This window comes from Sus scrofa, chromosome 1, assembly GCF_000003025.6.
Source record: "Sus scrofa isolate TJ Tabasco breed Duroc chromosome 1, Sscrofa11.1, whole genome shotgun sequence".
Classification (NCBI taxonomy): Eukaryota; Metazoa; Chordata; class Mammalia; order Artiodactyla; family Suidae; genus Sus; species Sus scrofa.
Window position 1 is genome coordinate 153,886,964 of NC_010443.5, and position 18,752 is coordinate 153,905,715.

The 18,752-nt window shown below is 34.8% G+C and overlaps 1 protein-coding gene across 1 annotated transcript in view; it reads right to left on the bottom strand.

Moving 5' to 3' along the window:
* The window catches only part of CCDC102B (coiled-coil domain containing 102B), a 245,136-nt gene that overhangs the window by 199,003 nt on the left and 27,381 nt on the right, over positions 1–18,752 (bottom strand). Inside the window, exons 2-3 of the mRNA XM_021099354.1 lie at positions 2,076–2,697; positions 567–784 (exon numbers count right to left, since the gene is read on the bottom strand). Of these exons, the coding sequence (XP_020955013.1) occupies positions 567–784; positions 2,076–2,681 (824 nt within the window). The 5' untranslated portion in view covers positions 2,682–2,697. The remainder of the gene's footprint in view (positions 1–566; positions 785–2,075; positions 2,698–18,752) is intronic.

Here is an 18,752-nt window from a genome sequence, read left to right on the forward strand (position 1 = left end):
CTATTTTAACTACATACAATCATAATTCAAATATAATAAAAGTGAATCCACCTGAGATGATGAGAACCATATTATGATTAAAGAATGATTAAAAACTGGAGTTCCCATAGTGGCTCAGTGGTTTGGCTCAGAGGTTGCGGGTTTGATCCCTGGCCTTGCTCAGTGGGTTAAGGATCTGGTGTTGCCATGAGCTGTGGTGTAGGTCGCAGACATGGCTCCGATCTGGCGTTGCTATGGCTGTGGTGTAGGCTGGCAGCTACAGCTCTGATTAGACCCCCAGCCTGGAAACCTCCATATGCCATGGATGCAGCCCTAGAAAAGGCAAAAAGCCAAAAAAAAAAAGGAAAGAAAAAAAAAAAAAGAATGATAAAAACTAAAAACTAACATGTTTTAAATTACTTTTTAAAATTCAAAAATAAATATAAAATTCAAACTCATTTATTAAATATTAGTACTTAATGACCAATCATAGGTAAAATACATTATCCAATGGCCAGTTTACTAGACTTAACAATTTTAAGTTTGAAAATCAGACTTAGTTAAGGAAAGCAATGATTAGTACTTACTCTCTTTCTTTCCATAATATTTTTTGGAACTCATCCAAATGCACCTGCAAAGCTGAAATTTCAGACACTCCATTCTCCAGTGGCAGGTTTATTGCCTGTAGTCTTAACCCAGGTCTCATTTTACAGTTTCCAGAACCACCATTCTTGAATAAGTCAGGGCAATCTAGATTGAGTTTCATCTCATTTAATTTTAATGGGTCAATAACCAAATCTTTGTTCTGAAAGAAAAAAATAAGATATAGTCCTTATAATTGGCTTTTTAAATCAAACATAGAAAAGTCATGAATAAAACATATTTTTGGAAGAAAATAAAATGTAATGATTCAGCATCAAATTCATATTTTCATTTAACTGACATTCTCTCATATGGCCAAACTTTAACTTATATTCTTCAGGGTTTTTTTTTTTTCCTTTCTACATTCTACCTTATTCTAATAAAATACATTTCCCCACAGTCTTTTAAAATTTTTAATTTACAGTGGAATCTACATTGTATCTACCATAAATCCCATACATCATGGAAAGGCTTAACATTTTAGATGCAATTATAGAAGAGCAAGGTATTAATTGATTTATGGTTGTAGAGGTAGAATTAACTAGAAAGAGGTAATAATATAAACTAATTCTACTTGAAGAGCGAACACAAATTCCTAGTTTCCAAATGTATATTCCATGAGTTGTAGATATATATATATGGGAGGAGGGGTGTTTCATTGATAGATAAGTGTATGAACTGCTAGATTAAAGTTTTAAAATTTTTTATTGTGTGCAGAAATCTCAGAAACTTCAAGATTCAAGTATACCAAGAAATTCCAAGAGTAGGTAGTGTGAAGCAGTCCCTAAAGATATTTGCCTAAGTTACCTATCTTTGAGTGATTAATTGTGAGGACAGAGTCCCAACCTTCAGGAAAGGTTTAAACTACTGTACGGATAATTTCTTAGTAATGGTTTACTAGAGTAAATGGAGAGAAATCTCCATAAATATTTTCTTTTAACATTAAAAAATGCTGGGTTAATTTTGGCTAAAAGTATGAGTAACATAGGCTGACTTGTGTCTCCCCTAAAATTCATATGTTAAGGTCCCAACCCCCTCCAAATATCTCAGGATGTGACTGTGTTTGGAGATAGGGTCTTTAAGAGGTAATTAAGTTAAGATGAGCTTAATTAGTGTGGGCCTAGTGATGGCATCCACAAAAGAAGAAGAAATCTGGACAAAGATGCACAAAGACAATATGGAGACACAGGGAGAAGACAGCTATCTGTAAGCCAAGGAGACAGGCCTCCAAGGAAACTAGCCCTGCTGACACCTTGACCCACCTCAGACTTCTAGCCTCTAGAACTCTGAGAAAATGAATTTCTGTTGCTGAAGTCCCCCAGTCTGTGGGCAGTTAGTTCTGGCAGCCCACACAAACAAACACAGTAACCACTGGTTTTGCTATTTTCCTTTCCCTCCTCATTACTGTCTATAGCATTCAAAAAATCTCTGGATTCCTCTGGATTTTTTCTGACCTTACTCTTTGTGTTCTCCTTGGTAGGAAATTCTCTTTTTCCCAAACACTCTCTGATGGACTCACAGGTTTTGGAACCAATTTGAATTGAGTCTCTCTGTGTAGAGGACACATCTCTGAAACCAGGAAGCTTAAGGTCCTGAATAACTCTAGCTTCCAAAGCCTCCTTTTGAGGTGACAAATTTTGCTTCCTTTTCAGAGTACTCAGTTCCTTCATGGTCATCTCTAATTTTATCCTGAGTTGTCTTGCTTCCTCCCTGGCACTGTTCCTTTCAGCTCGAACTTTACTCCACTTTTCTCTCCAGTTGGCAGTGCAGTCTGACCACCACCGCATGGTCTTCTCCATCTGAGCAGCTCTGGCCTTGACCTCCTCCAGTTCCCGCAGTCGAAGCTCCTCACAAATATCCCATTCATTACTGTTGCATGAGTGAGCACAGACGTTGTGATAGGCATGAGATTGCAGCCCATAAAGTGGCAAATAGGGACCACAGGTGTCCCTGGGGGATGAGGCAGGCACCACCAGGTCACATGCTGGTTTAACTGATGACTGCTGCCTCTGGAAGATTTGTGTTTCCTCAATTAACCGACGAATGGAATCTAAATTCATATTTATCTTTTCAGGCCTAAGAAAAGACAGAGAACATAATTGCATTCGAATTTCCCCTGCAATTATAAGAGCAAGACCGACATTTAAAAAAGGAAGTTGATGAAAACAATGTGTCTTTTTCAATATTGTATATTTCCCTTCCCATTGTAGCTAAAAATATAGAGGAATTTCTGCATTTGTAATTACCCTCAAAGAAACAGAGATTTCTCCTATTTAAATTTGCCAAATAAATACAAATAATATATAAAGATGCAGCGGGGGATAGCATAGGACATGAATAATTCATTTCAACATATCCAGTTCTTTTCAGGTAATATTTATTGCAACATATATTGTCCATTAACTTCTCAATGGTCCCTTTTCCCCTGCTAACTAAAGCCCAATTTGTTCAGGTAGAAGGCAGAATCTATTGATCTTTGGAAGGATAAGCTCCTATTCCAATCCCAGGGGCTAAATTATGATTGGTCTAAACCTTTCGGATAACCTCCATTTAATTCATCATTCCTAATAGATAATAAATAGGTTTAAAGCAGCATGTGACCTGGTTCGGACTGATGAGAGGTCAGGGGAAGTCTGCTAGAGAAGTCTCCCATTCAGAAAAATGTGAAATCATCAGACTGAGAAACACTTTTATTTCTGCTCTCCTCCTGCCTGATCAAAGACAAGATTCTGCAAGAAGGTAAATGTAACAGCCACCCTGTAACATTAAAAATAGTGAAACAGAAGAATGAAAAAAGCTTTGTGTAATGATGGAGCTGCTGCCTGAAAGATAGAATCCATACCCCTGGTTTCCTTGCTGTGTGAGAATGATTACCTAAATTTATTTAAGCTATGACTGTTGAGTTTTCTGTAACTTGCTGTCAAAATGACATCTGACACATAAATTAACTTCCTACTGTGGTTAGTATTTTAAGTTCTAAAAATAAAATATTATGAATAAGACATGATCTGTGTCCTTAAAGATTTCGTAGGCCAGTGAATGAGACAGGCATATCACTGGTGTGTACAAGATACACTAAGGGGTACTGCTAAAGAAGTGATGAACTGTTTTAGAGAAACAAAGTAGCTTCACAGACAACACTGAAAAGAGTCTCAGTAATTCCAGAGCTTTAAAAAGGAATTAAAAGCAGCTTTCCATATAAATAGCAAAGACAAATTAATTGGTAAATGCAAACCTTTCTTATCAGTATGTACATCCATCACTTTATTCAATATAGCAACATAACTATATTGAGGATTAGCAAGTGGAACATTTTCTTTAAAATAAATTCTCAAAACATGCAGGTTAATCTACAAATTAATAAAGTTCTGTGGTTGTATAAGATTACCCATTTTTATTATCAAAGAGTTTCTGGTGTAAATGATCTTAGATAACATTTTACCTTCATGATATTAACTACTCCCATTTTTTTTCCATTTCCTTTTATAGAGTTACAGATCATAAATTGTCTTTTTATGAACCATCCATTTAATCTACTGAAGGGGTTTCATTATACCAACTAAGTTAACTGCTATTGACTGAAAAAAGACCATATAATATTAAATGTATACCACTTTCAGCTGTGGAAAAACACATTTTAGTAAGTGTTCTGTAGGGATGTCAAACCAATTCACTCATTATAATACTTAATATAATAATATAGATTCATGGTTGTAATTATTTTTGTTAACATTAGTTTATGTCAAATCATATTTGAACTAGTGCTGACTTGGAGCAATTATTCCTTTCATTTACTGTAATTCAGTGACAATAATAATATACTGACCAAATTTCTCAGACCACTAGTAAACCAAGACCAGTATTTTAAAAAAGAGAAACTCTTAATTAGAAGCATACCAAATATTATATATTTATATTTACATATTTCACTACTTAATAACATATTTCTTTTTGTTGAAATTTCAAAATGAAGATAGGAAATTTATTTCAGTATATTAAACTGAAATTTATCCTTGCCATTTTTCAAAATAAATCAGCATCATAAAATTGTAATGCCTTTTAAAATGTCTCATTAACTTTTATTTCACTAGTGTTTTGAAGACTCTGTAATTGGATTCTGGTACATTGAGATCTTGCCTACTAATTAACTATGTATTTTTTCACATCTGACTAAACAAAGTTGAGTTGGGTATAATTATTCAGTCCTTGAACTTGAATAGTATTTCCTGTTCTAAAGTGTTTCTCAAGAAAATGTAAATGGGGATATTTAATTCTTTCTTTTTTCCTGGTCATTTTTTTTCATTTATTTATATATATATATATTTTTTTTTTCTACTGTACAGCATGGTGACCCAGTTACACATACATGTATACATTCTTTTTTCTCACATTACGGGTTCCGTCGTAAGCGGCCAGACATGTGTATTTATTAAAGCATTCATTTTCTCTATGCTTATGTGCCTGCTCTTCATGTTTTATTTCAGATGACTATGAAAGTATTTGACACGGTTGTAGCACAAACCCTTGATATATGGGAAAATATTTTAATGCTATTGATTCTGGTTTCTTTTAAATTTGAGGGACCACGCTTGGGGCATGCAGAAGTTCCCAGATCAGGGATCGGACCTGCACCAAAGCAGTGACCTGAGCCACTGCAGTGACAACACCAGATCCTTAACCCACTGAGCCACATGGGAACTCTGACTTTGGTTTCTCATATTGATTTTTGCATTGTTTTTACCACACGCACACACAAAAGAGTGGGAGGCACAAGGAAACTCTCAGAAATGACGGACATGCTTATCACCTTGGGCTTGTGATGGTTTCATGGTGGTGTACTAATGTCCAAGCTCATCCATTAAGCACATGTAGTGTTTTACACCAGTTACATCTCAACAAAGATGTTTTTAAAGAAAGTTCAGACAGGCTACCATGATTACTGCAAGTATTTTTGAATGTAGTACATAACCATATTAGTAAAATTGGATGGGTCTACAATGTTTAGACAGTATTACTAAATGTATTGTTTCTTGCCAAAGAGGAGCTTAGTGTGTGCGACATTGGTTTCCAGAATCTATTGGACCAAGTGCGGACTCTGCTACATTCTAGATAGATGACCTTGGACAAATCATATAAATTGCCTTTGACCCATATCTTTATTTGTAAAAGAAAACAGAATTATCATGTACTTCACTAAGTTCTTGTGAGCATTAAATGGGGAAATGCCTAGATTTGTTGGCCCAGGTTGTCTCTTAGGGAAAGTGATAATTCTTCTCAGTGTTATATAAGTCTCTAATATGTCACCTTGGACTATTGTATGATTTAATTTTTTCAGTTTCTTTCTTCTTTTTTGAAATGGTATGCTTAAAAAACAGGGAAAGCAACAGATAAATATGATTTACAAAAAAGCTCAGAATTTCATGTAATAAAGGTACTCTCATTTTTAATATCATATTAATATTATTCAACAATGAAATATTCAGCATTATTATCTTCATTCCAGATATGAATAAACCAGGGTTTACAGTTCTCACGTAAACAGTCCAAGTCAGACACTTGGAAGACCCATAGAAAGGGCTCAACCCATAGAAAACAAATTTATGTTTACGAAAGGGAAAGGAAGGTGGGGAGGGATTAAATAGGAGTTTCGAATTAGCAGATACAAACTACTATATGTAAAATAAATAAATAACAGGATCCTACTGTATAGCACAGGGAACAATATTCAATATCTTATAAGAACTTATAATGAAAAATAATCTGCAAAAATTTATATAACTGAATCACTTTGCTCTACACCTGAAACTAACTCAATATTGTAGATCAAATTTCTTCTTCAATAAGAAAAGAAAAATAAAGGAAAAGTAAAGGAAAGAAAAGAAAAAGAAAAAAAGGGAGGGTCAACTCAGTTCAGGAATTAAGAAATTTGAATCAAGGGCCACTGCCTCTCCATATCAGAAATTTACAGCTCCAAAATATGTATTTCCACTATAGTGAAATCATCTTTAGATTATTTCGTACACACATTTGGCAGAGTTCCATTCTGGATATTTTTATGTTCAGATATCTCCCATTAAATCACACCACAAGCAGTTACCCGACCCTGACATTGCGTTTCAGGTGTATTCAACCTCCTCCTCATTGCTTAAAGGACCTTTACGGTCTGGGATCGTCCATCCCTCCAGCCTCCTCTCTCTGCTTCTGTGCTCCATGCTTCGCCACTCCAGTGACTCCATCCCCTTCACCGACATCACCTCAACTATCTCCTTTGAGCAGTCTGGTTGCTACGCAGGCGCACTTTCCCCTCTCCTACTCCCATCCCCCTCTTGGCTTCCTACCCTTCAGGCAGGAGCTCTTAGGACCTGTGCTTGACTCTCCGCCATTCCTTAGAGGCCCTATATAGAGGCTTGTCTTAGGTCTCCTCCATGGTAGTGTACAAGGTAGACGTGACTTCTGTCATCCAGGACCTTGTTAATTACCAAAAGCAATAAATCAGGCTAACAATCACAAATTTCAATTGTCTTTGAAAGAAATAAGCAATGTATTATTCTTCAGCACTGACCTCTGTATTGAGAGAAGTCTCTCTGCAGTGATGTCCTCTGTTTTGTCAGAAGAATGAGGTGGACTAGAAGTAAAAGCATGTTTGGCAGAAGTTATATTTTCAGGGCTGAATAAAATAGGATCCAAAGGGATTTTTGCTTTATTGTTTATACTTATTGCTTTCCATCAACCTATAGGAAATGAATTCTTAATGAAACCCTTCTTGGATTTTTTTTTCCTAAGAAGGATAGGACAATATGCGATAATGTTAATAAAAGCCATAAGCAAGGGGAAAATAGATGAAGATATGAACCATAATGCTAAGGAACAGTAGATATGGTGCCATATATGGTGATAAAAAAGAAAGATCATTTTTTAATATTAAGGAAAGTAAAACATCATATTGCTTTTAAAATGTGGCCTGTCAAACATGAACAAATGATTAGTAAAAAAAAAAAAAAAACCATATGCATTCTGTAAAAGTCTAAAACAGGTAAAAAAAAAATTATATTTTTTAGGAGTGTTTGCAATAGAACACTAAGTATTAAAAGTGAAAATTGCAGTGTGACAGTGAGGTAAGCAAAACAGAGTGAATGGCCCCGGCATCACTTCAATATAGGTCAAGCTTTGCCCATAATATTTTTTCAATATTATACACTGTGGCAAATTATATGGACAGTTACTGAGTATGGTTGTTGATGTGAATGTGAGATTTTGGAATCAAGTAGAGGCAGGAAATATTTGCACAAAGAAGGCAACTAAATAATATAAAATGCATTCGTACAAGTTGCCATGTATCTAAAGTTTAGATACTTTATTTTCTTAAATCAGTGTAATACAAAATAAGTGCAAGTGCAAATATCTTAAAATAGGTATATTTATCATTTTCTGAGTCATGTGTGAATTAAAAATTGCATTATCTGATCAGATAGAAATTATCTTTAAGGAACTGGAATTCATATGATAAGCCCCATCCCCTTTTAACCAACTCTTCCTTGATTTCTGTTTTTTTCTAATCAAAATTATTTTATTTTTAAACTTCTTCCTGTTACCTAGAATCATTGAAATCATGTATCATTGTTTTAAATCAATATGATGTCTTTTCTTTAGGTTAGTGAGAATAATTATTTGAGAAAAATAATGTTTCTTAGATAATGCTTAATAAAAAAATTAAGCTCATTTCTTTTCAAATAAACTATAATTTCTCCACATAGCATCTTCATGATTCCAGAGAATAGCAACAATTTCTATGCTTCAATAGCTAAAAAAAATTTTTCTGAATTAAAATAATAAACTTTTAGGTCATAGGTAAAAGTGATCTGTCTTACATCTTTGGAATATGAATAAAGTAATAAAGAAAGATCCAAAATCCACAATCCATTTTATAAAATATCAATATATCATTTGTAATGAGCCTTGGAAAAATAAAGTTTCTGTTTTCTGGGAAGTTGATCTTGAAGATTCTTTAGTGCTTTGTCTGCCAAGCACAAATTTAGGTTCAGATCATTCAGAATTTCTTGGATGATATGGCATAATTTAACTACCTTGTGTAGTACTTGGGGGTACCAATCGGGTCTGAGAAAGTTCTATTTTTAAATATTCCTGAAATGTCTCACCAGTGAACAAGTATTAATATATAAAGATGTTTTAGCTAAAATTTGAATTTAGAGTGTAAATTTATTTCTTCCAACAATACATATAAAGTCTGTGCTACTTAGCTACCTATTTGTATGGAAGCTTGACATTTGTTGAATTCCTTAGCACTTTTTTTAAATATTTATGTTTATTTCCAGGTTTCAGTGAACAAAACCACAAACTATCCCAATTTTCTCATGTAATCTAATCCAACTTAACAGTGCCAAGTAAATAAGCCAAAATATCCGTTGAGGCCTTAAGCCAAAAACTGAAATTAGTATTAGCTATGGAGGAACTATAAAGCCCAGTCAAATCTTATTTTCATGTAGGAATAATCCTGCTACAATTTCCAGGTGGCTAAGAGTCAGAGTGCACATTTTATTGGAAAGAACAGCAACAACCTGGCCTTGTCAGAAATCCTATCACCTTCCAAAGTTGGACAGGTGACCCTGAATCTGGAATTTACATCATTATGTATACTGCATTTTGGGCAATTTCATAAAGATTAAATAATGTAACTGTGTCTGTAAGTATTAGTTTAAAAGAAATTAAAATAAAATCCAGAAGAGAATGTAGCCAACAACTCAAAATTCCAATTATTAAGTCATAATGTGAGAATGAATTACCCTAGGAAATAATTCCTATTACAGTTTCAGGACAACCCAAGTGATGGTAAGTGAAAGGACCTCTGCTTTCCTTTTCTCCCCCGCTTCTATTTGTTCTTTATTTAAAAGCTATTCATTTGTTAAAATTGTAGCTATTCTTTCTCTTTTTGGTGGCATATGGAAGTTCCCGGGCCAGAGATCAAATCTAAACCATACCTGTGACTTAGACCAAAGCTTCGGCAACACTGGTTCCTTAACCCACTGCCCCAGGCTGAAGGTCAAACCTGTGCTACAAGAGAGACAACTCTAGATCCTTAACCCACTGTGCCACAGTGGGAACTCCCTATATATTTTTTTCAATATTGAATTCATCAATGTTTTCCAATATTTATGTCCATTTTAAAGTTGCAGTGAACGAAACCACAAAGTATCCCAAAATTTTTCTATGCATTTCCTAAGCAAAATTCCCAAGCCATTTACCCTATTCACACTTGCTCTCAAAGAATGTGCGTTGTCAGATATTCTTCATGGATTTGGTTACACTTTGTTCTGAACAAGAGAAAGCTCTTTCATGTCAAAGAGTGAGTCATTAATGTTTTCTCACACATGTTTGATGGACTATGGGTAGCTACCAAACTACATCAGTGGACTGGCAAATTTTCAAAGGCTTCCTAATGAAGTTTGAGAACACAACCCAAATGATTGTCATAGTTACTTTTGAAACACAGTTATAATTTTTTTGATAAAAAGCATTTATTCCTTAAGTCTGTTTAATTTTCCTTAAGTCTGTTTAATGTACATTCTCTACATTAATAATCCAAACTGGCTAAAATGTGTCCCACATCAAAAAGCTAAGAGAAAAAATTGAAATCAGAAGCAGAGATATTATAATGTACTTAGACATTTGTGAGCTACACCTATGCATAATATTTCCAAATATTTTGCTTCCTTCACCCTCTTTCTTACAAAAGCAAAGCAATAATCACCTAAAGGTATGAATGATATTGTTTTTTATTTGTTTGTTTTTTGCTTTTTAGGGCCGCACTAGTGGCTTATGGAAGTTCCCAGGCTAGGGGTCGTATCGGATCTATAGTCGCCAGCCTACACAACAGCCACATCAAAGCGGGATTCGTGCTACACCAGAGCTCATAGCAATGCAGGATCCCTGACCTACTGAGCGAGGCCAGGGATCAAACCCACATCCTCATGAATACTAGTCGATTTGTTTCCGCTGAGCCACAACAAGAAATCCCTGTTATTTTTTGCTAAACTACATGTTTTATGTATAATGTAGAATTTAATTTCCATTGTAAAGAACTATGACCCTATTGGTGACAGATTAAAATGCCCCTTTTGAATGATTAGATCAAAGGAAAAGTCTTTAAAAAGCTCAATTCCCCCAAATGGCAAGATTGTCAGTTCTATATGCTACAGAGAGCATGTAGAAAAGAAAGAGAAGCTAATATTTATTCCAGACGCGAGAGAGACCAGATTTAAGGAACCCATAACCCACCAAGTTCAAGAGGTAACTTGGCAGCCCTTGGATTTACAGCTACTCTGTGTAAGATATAATGAGGACATAATACCCAAAATAATTGCCATAGTGATCTTCAGAAATTTCAAAATTACCCCCCAAGAAGTTTATAAGACTGTCATCTTTCCCTTGATGATCAAGCAAAGTCATATTTTAAATGTAGAAGATAATATTCATATATTCAGTAAAATCATTAGATAGTGCCATGATAAAACACACTGAAGTTAAGCTGAGGAACAGTAGACAACTCTGCAAATAATTACCTAACATAGTAAAAGTGGTATTTATTTTACTCCTATAACAAATTACCACCAACTTAATGGCTAGAAACAACACAAACTTATTTTCTTATGTTTCTAAAATTCAGAAGCCCTAATTAAACCTCTCTGGACCAAAATCAATGTGTTGGCAGGGCTGATTTCTAGAGTCTCTGAGGGAAGAATCTATTTTCTGGCCCTTTTCAGCCTTTAAAGTCCACCTGCATGGCCCATGGCCCATGGCCCATGGCTTCTTCATCACGTCACTGCAATCATCACCTCTCCCACCAACACAGATCATTTCCTCTTATTTTATAAGGACTCACGTGGTTATATTTGCCCACCTAGACAATCCATGATTATCTCCCCCTCTTAAAATGCTTAACTTCATCACACCTGCAGAATCTCTTTTACTATATGAGGTAATATATTACAGGTTATGGAGACTAAGGATTAGGATGTGGACATCTGGGGGAGGGGGTGTTTTTCAGCCAACAACAGGTAACATTTTGAAAAGAGTGTGAACATTGAAACCACAAAGATATGCGTTCAAATTCTTGTTTCATCATTTACCCTCTTGTAACCTTAGCAACTTAATTAACCTTTGTGGAAAAGCTTCTTCATCTATAAAAGGGGATATTAATAGCTTTGTAACATGTTGTTTCGAGAGTGTCATGTTAAATTTCCCTCTCTACTGGATCATTCCATTTAGCATGCCAGTTACATCATTACCACCTCCCTCACCAAGTAATTTCCTATTTCTCTGTTCCCTTGACAAAAGAGAAAATTTATCTAACGTGTTGTTTATTTCCACTGCTTTCATTTCCTCACACCCCATTTTCTTATCAACCCACTTCACCTGGAAATCTGTACATTCCATTTCATAGAAATTCCACTTGTCAAGATCACAAATGACTTCACAATTACCAAATCAGATGTTCGTTCTTTTCCCTTGCCTAACTTGGTCTCAGTAATATTCAATAGAGTTGAAAATTCCTTGCTTTTTATATATGTGTCTTTTGTGTTCCTTATCATCATGCTCTTTTGATTATTCCATCACCTCCTTCTTCTTGTTCTACTTTGTTTCTCCCTGCTGCTCCTCTCTAAATATTGGAGAGTTCAAAGCTTCCACTTACTGCCAAATTCATATCTCCAGTCCTTCAATTTCTCCTGAGCTCTGGACTAATGCAGTGTAGAATTTTCTCTAGATTTCCGCTTGGATGTCTAACAGGAATCTCTATCTCAACCTTAACATTGACCAAATTGAACACTTGATTCTCAGCCCTCTGAAAATTTTTCCCCCCATTGTTAATGTCACAGTAAATGGCACAACCATCCAACCCACAGCTCAAGTCAAAAACCTACTTTATCTCTGACCCACTTGTAGTCAGCAAGTTCTATTACCTCATTCCTTTAGCTTATTTCTTAGATCCATGTACTCTTTCTGCTTTCACTGCCTCTGTCTTGTGGAGACAATGACCACCTCTCTCAACATTACTACAACTAAAATATCTAATAACACTTCTATCTAGTTGGTATGCAGCAGCCAAAGAATCCTTTAAAATTTTTAAATAAAGCAATAACTTTCTAATTAAAACTTACTAATTCCTCTCTATAGCAATTAGAATAAAATTAAAAGGTTTAACCACAGTCTCAGTTTCACATGATCTGGCACCAGCCTTCCTGACCTTGATTCCTACCACCCCATCCCTTTACTTTCCCCTCTTGCTCTGGTCATGCTTACTGGCTTCCTGTTCTTTAAAGGATGTGCTCATTCCCACCTTGGGACCTGTGAGTAGAATGCTCTTCCCTCAGATCCTTCGATTTCAGTAAATTCTGCTCTGAGTATTTAAAATGCAAAAGGCAGAGCTCTCACTGTGAAGAAACGGGATCACCCGCATCTTGGGAGTGGTAGGATGTGGGTTCAATCCCTGGCCCAGCACAGTGGGTTAAGGATCCTGCATTGCCACAATTGTGGCTTAGTTTGAGGCTGTGGCTTGGATCTGATCCCTGGCCTGGGAGCTCCATATGCTGTGGGGTAGCCAAAAAAAGAAATAATAATAATAATAAAATGCAAAAGACATTGAAGGTTGAAACTAAGAGGGTAAAAAGCTAACTGTAGAATTTCAAGCATCAACTTCCAAATATAGAATAAAATGTGTCTGCTAAAACTATTTCAAAAACACTTTAAGTATACATTTTACAGGATGCTTATGGAAATTCTATCAAGTAGGTATGGGTGCCTGGATCAATGTCAAAAGACCCAGATAAGTGGCAAAGACGGGACTTAATTTAGATCTTTCAAAGTTCAGCACTACTACATCTGTACTGAATTGTTTTCTTTCCAAATGTTCAAGATAGTATATCAGTGTCCTGACCCAAACACCACAGCAAAGTGTGTGGTCTCATTGCCTCTTAAGGAGCGTGAGGACTTGGGGAAGAATTTAGCTTCAATCCATCAAAACATCCAGGAGGCTACAGACTTTAGCAGTAGTACCATCTTCTGTTTCTTAGAAAGATCCGAAGCTCAGGAGGACTTGATGAGGAAGGTCATGGCACAACACTCCATCCTTGTTCTCACATCATCAGTCTCAGAATAAGATTTTCTTTTGGAGACCAGCTTTCCCCCATCAATGTAACATTAAATTACTTATTCAAAAAAAAAAAAAAAAACAGCTAAGTAATGAAGGTCCCAGTACCTTAGTGCCTTCCCAAGCCACCTCAAAAAATATATACCACAAGGTAAGCTTGCATGTATATACATGTGTACATATGTCTGTACACAATGTATATACACATATATATGCATACAGAAAAGGGATATTTTAACTGGGTTGTGTATAATTTTAATAGTATTATTTAGCAAATTGAACTACACTTTTGTGTATATTTAGGAATGTCCACAGTAGTTGGAGAAAAAAAATTCCCTCATGTCAGGTCACTTTTCTGTTTAATCTGTTTCTTTGCTACAATTATACAGAAGAAAACAAAGACTCAAGGGAAAATTATCGTTACTTTTAATGTATCTTGGATATGATCTTCTGTTGTTTCATTCTTTTTTCCAAGGTTCATGTCACATGCTTATAGTCTTTTTGAGATTCAAAAAATATAAAGCATCTACATAGATGACTAAGCTCTTAGTAAATGTCCATTTCACTGCAGATGGTAAATTAATAATCACTAACACGTTACGCCTATATTTTTACGTCTAAATAATACAAGCTTACTAAGCAAGGTTTATGCTATGATAGAAAAGAGCAGGGCTTATTTCAAAAGACGACTTAAAAATTATTTGACAAATCTGTTCAAGTAGAGGAAGATGAGTTGTTACAATTGTTCATTAAACATTCACTCTCTTTAAATAGTAAGTGGTAAGACTTAAAAATTTAAATAATTGCTAAGAATACTAATAACTTTCCAAAATAAAGTACAATTTAAAAATAAGAAAGTTGGCGTTCCCGTCGTGGTGCAGTGGAAACAAATCTGACTAGGAACTATGAGGTTGCAGGTTTGATCCCTGGCCTCGCTCAGTGGATTAAGGATTCAGTGTTGCCATGAGCTGTGGTGTAGGTTGCAGACACGGCTTGGATCCTGCGTTTCTGTGGCTCTGTCTAGGCCAGAAGCAACAGCTCCCATTAGACCCCTAGCCTGGAACCTCCATATGATGTGGGTGCGGACCTAAAAGGACAAAAAAAAAAAAAAAAAAAAAAAAAAGACAAAAATAAAATAATAAAATAAAAATAAGAAAGTTTGTTGACTCTAACTTAATTTTAACCAGAATTATTTTCAATGGCCTTTGTTGCCACTGTGTAATCTTCAACTCTGTATCAATGGCATTTAGCTTCGAAATGAGAAAACTACTTGATAGTGTTTAGAATCTACACATTATTGACATATGTTGAATTCCAAACTGAAATATTTGGTTTTTGACTTAATCTTTCCAAAAGAATCCCAAGAGAAGTAGACCAAGAGAGTCTCAGACATCAAATATAAAAAAGAAAAGAGAAAAGCAGCCTAACGTGTTAAATTATAAACGTATGGATGGAAGTTCCTTTAAATTACTCCTTTGTCTAGACCTTAAGGGTAAAGAATTTTAAAAAACACATTTGAGGTTTCTGTAATACAAAACATTTGAAAATTTAGGGAATTCAACTACCCCCAAAACAGAAGAGATTTCCACTCTAATCGTGAGTAAACTAAACTTTCTCCCCTCCTGTTCTGAAATATCTGTACTCCACAAATAAAATGTCAATCCTTGTAATAAATATTAATGAATCTATTCATTAGATAGTTGAGAGTTTTTTAGTTGTTATTTGCTTTTGCATTCTGGAATCAGGAAAACTAAGAAATCAAGAGAAAATGCAAAATACGTTATACGATGTGTTTGTTTATAACTGAATTTTCATTGAGATTAATTGTAAATTTACATGTAATTGTAGGAAATAATACCAAGGTAACCCATGTACTTGTTAGTCAGTTTTCCCTAGCGGTGACATTGTCCATAACTATATACAGTGACCCAACCAGGCTTTTGAAATTAATATAAATCATTGACCTCATTTAGGTTTACCCAGTTTGACTTGTACCCATTTGGCTATACAATTTTACCACAAGTATGGGTTTGTGTATCCAGCACCATAGTCAAGAGAGAACCCACCACCTCCTTCATGTTCCCTCATCCTGTCCCTAATCCTTGGAAACCACTAAATTATCTCCATTTCTATATTTTTTTCAATTCTAAAATATTTTCATTTCAAAAAAATTATGGATGTTAAATAATGCACTGTGCAACCTTTAGAGATTGGCTGTTTCTTCACTCACTCGCGTAGTACTCTGGAAATCATCCACATTTCAGTATGCATGCCTATTCAGTATGCATGGTTTGGGGTTTGTTTTTATTGCTGAGGAACATCCCATAGTAAGTATGTGCCACAGTTAGTTTAACCTGCTAACCTGCTGAAAGATATCTGAGCTGTTTTCCATTTGTGGCTATTAGAAATAAAGCAGCTATAAACATTAATATACATGGTTTTGCGCAAATGTAAATTTTCATTTCTCCAGCATAAATTTCCATGAGTTCAACTGCTGGGAAAGACAGTAAGAGTATGTTTAGTTTTATAAGAAACTACCAAAGTGTTTTCCAGAGTGACTATACCATTTTACATTTTCATCCTCTCCAGCCCTCATGGATATGATTAGTGCCTTTATAAAAAAGGCTCCAAAAGCTTGTTCACCCCTTCCAAAAGCGAGGTCACAGTGAAAAAGCATCAGCTGTGAAGAAAAAGAGAGCTCTCACCCAAATACAACCTGCTGGCACTTTGATCTTGGACTTCCTAGATGCCAGAAGTGTGAAAAATAAATGTCTGTTGTTTATAAGCTATCCATTCTGTGATATTTTGTTATGGTAGTCAGAACACTCTAAGAGAGATAGAAGTCTCCAGTGAAGATATATGGGCCTGGCAATTTCATTTTTAGAAGATTTTTTAATTATAAATTCAAATTTCTTTAATGTTTGTAAAACTATTCAACTATTGTCTGTTTCATTTGATTAATATTTTAAGGAATTAGTCCCTATCTTCTAGATGGTCAATTTATAAGCTCATAACTTATGAGCATAAAGATTGTCAATTTATGAGTAGCTTATTAGTCCCTATCTTCTAGATTGTCAATTTATGAGCATAATGACTGCAGGATGTGTATGATGTCTTCTATTTAAATCTTGATGTTGGTGATTTATGCCTATTGCCTCTCTCTTTTTTGTCAATATTGGTAAATGTTTGTCAACAGCTCATGCTTTCTTTGAAGAACCGCCTTGTGTCCCTTGATTTCCTCTGTTATTTTCCTGTTTTCAATTTCATTGATTTCTGCTCTTGCCTTTATTATTTACTTCTTTCTTCTTGTTTTGGGTGTATTTTTCTCTTCTTTTTATGGTTTCTTTGGATAGATACTTAGATGACTGTTTTGAGACCCTTCCTTGTTTCTAATGTAAGAATATAGTACTATAAATTTCCTTCTATGCACTGCCTTAGTTACCTCCCAAATACTTGATGTTGTATTCTTTCAATTCTGTGGAATTTTTATTTCCTTTGAAAATTTCTCATTGACCGTTTGATTATTTAGACAGGTACTATTTAATTTCTACTTCTTTAGAAATATTTCTATTATTGATTTTTATTTGATTTCACTATGGTAAGAGAACACACCAACCTGGTTTCAATTTTTTTTAATTTGTTGAACATTTTTTTTGGCTTAGGACTTGGTCTTTCTTGGTTAACAGTCCTTGGCACTTGAAAATGTATATTCTGCATTTTGAGGGTAGAATGTTCCATATATGTTAATTTTATCCTTTTGGTCTATTATATTATTTAGATCTTCCATATCTTTGTTGATTTTTGGTCTAGTAATTTGCTAGACACATTGGTTAATTCATTGATTGCTGAGAGGTTTTGTAGACATCCCCAACTTTTTTTCTTTCAGCTCCATTAGGTTTTGTTTCATGTGTTTGGAGACTGTGTAGTTTTTGTGTATATTCATTTAGTCTTGTGAAGTGATCCTGATGGATAGAGTTCCTCTTTGCCAAGGTTTATGGAGGGATTTTTGTTTGTTTAATTTTGTTTGGTTTTGCTCGGAAATACCTCCTCTGATATTAATATAATTACCCTAGCTTTTTTTTCAATTTTTGACAAATGTTTGCTTGTGTTTTTTCCATTCTTCTTTTTTTCAACTTATGTTATTGAATTTGAAATAAATTTCTCATTAAGTTTCTTGTTATTAGTATATAGTTTCAGTAGAGTGTATAGTATCACGGTTTTTGTTCTTTTCTTTTGTTTACTTTTTTTTTTTACCCTGCCAATCTCTGTCTAATTGGTGTATTTAAGCCATTTACAGTTGAGGTGATTATTGATATGTTGGAGGTTAAGTCTGCCATTTTATTATGTCTTTTCTGTTTGTTTCCTTTGCTTCATTGCTTTATCTTTTTCTTGCTTTCCTTTGGGTCACTTAAATATTTCTTAGAATTCCATCTGCTTGATATATTTGTAGTATTTTTGAGTGTTCGTACACTCACTTCATACAGTGTTCATACTGGTTGCTCTCATAATAAAAACATACAGGTGTGATGTATTAGTCTACCAGAATCAGTGTTTCACCTATTTGAGTGAAGTGAGAAAAACTTAGTTTTGTTTAAGTCCTTTTATCTCCTCTGTTCTAAAATATTACTTTCTTGAATATAAGATGGTGTTGTAATTATTTCAACCATCAAATAAGATTCATAAAACCTATGAGGAGAAAGACATCCTTTTATATATGATTATATTTATGCTGCTTGATTTCTTTCTTGCTTTCCAATGCTCCAAGATTCTTTCTTTTTTTGGTTTCCTTTCTGCTTGAAGGACTCCTTTAGCCAATCTTTAAGAATAAGTCTACTCATTTCTCCAAAGAAGATATACAGATGGCCAGCAAACACATGAAAAAATGCTCAACATCGCTGATTATAAGAGAAATGCAAATCAAAACTACCATGAGATACCATCTCACACCAGTCAGAATGGCCATCATTAA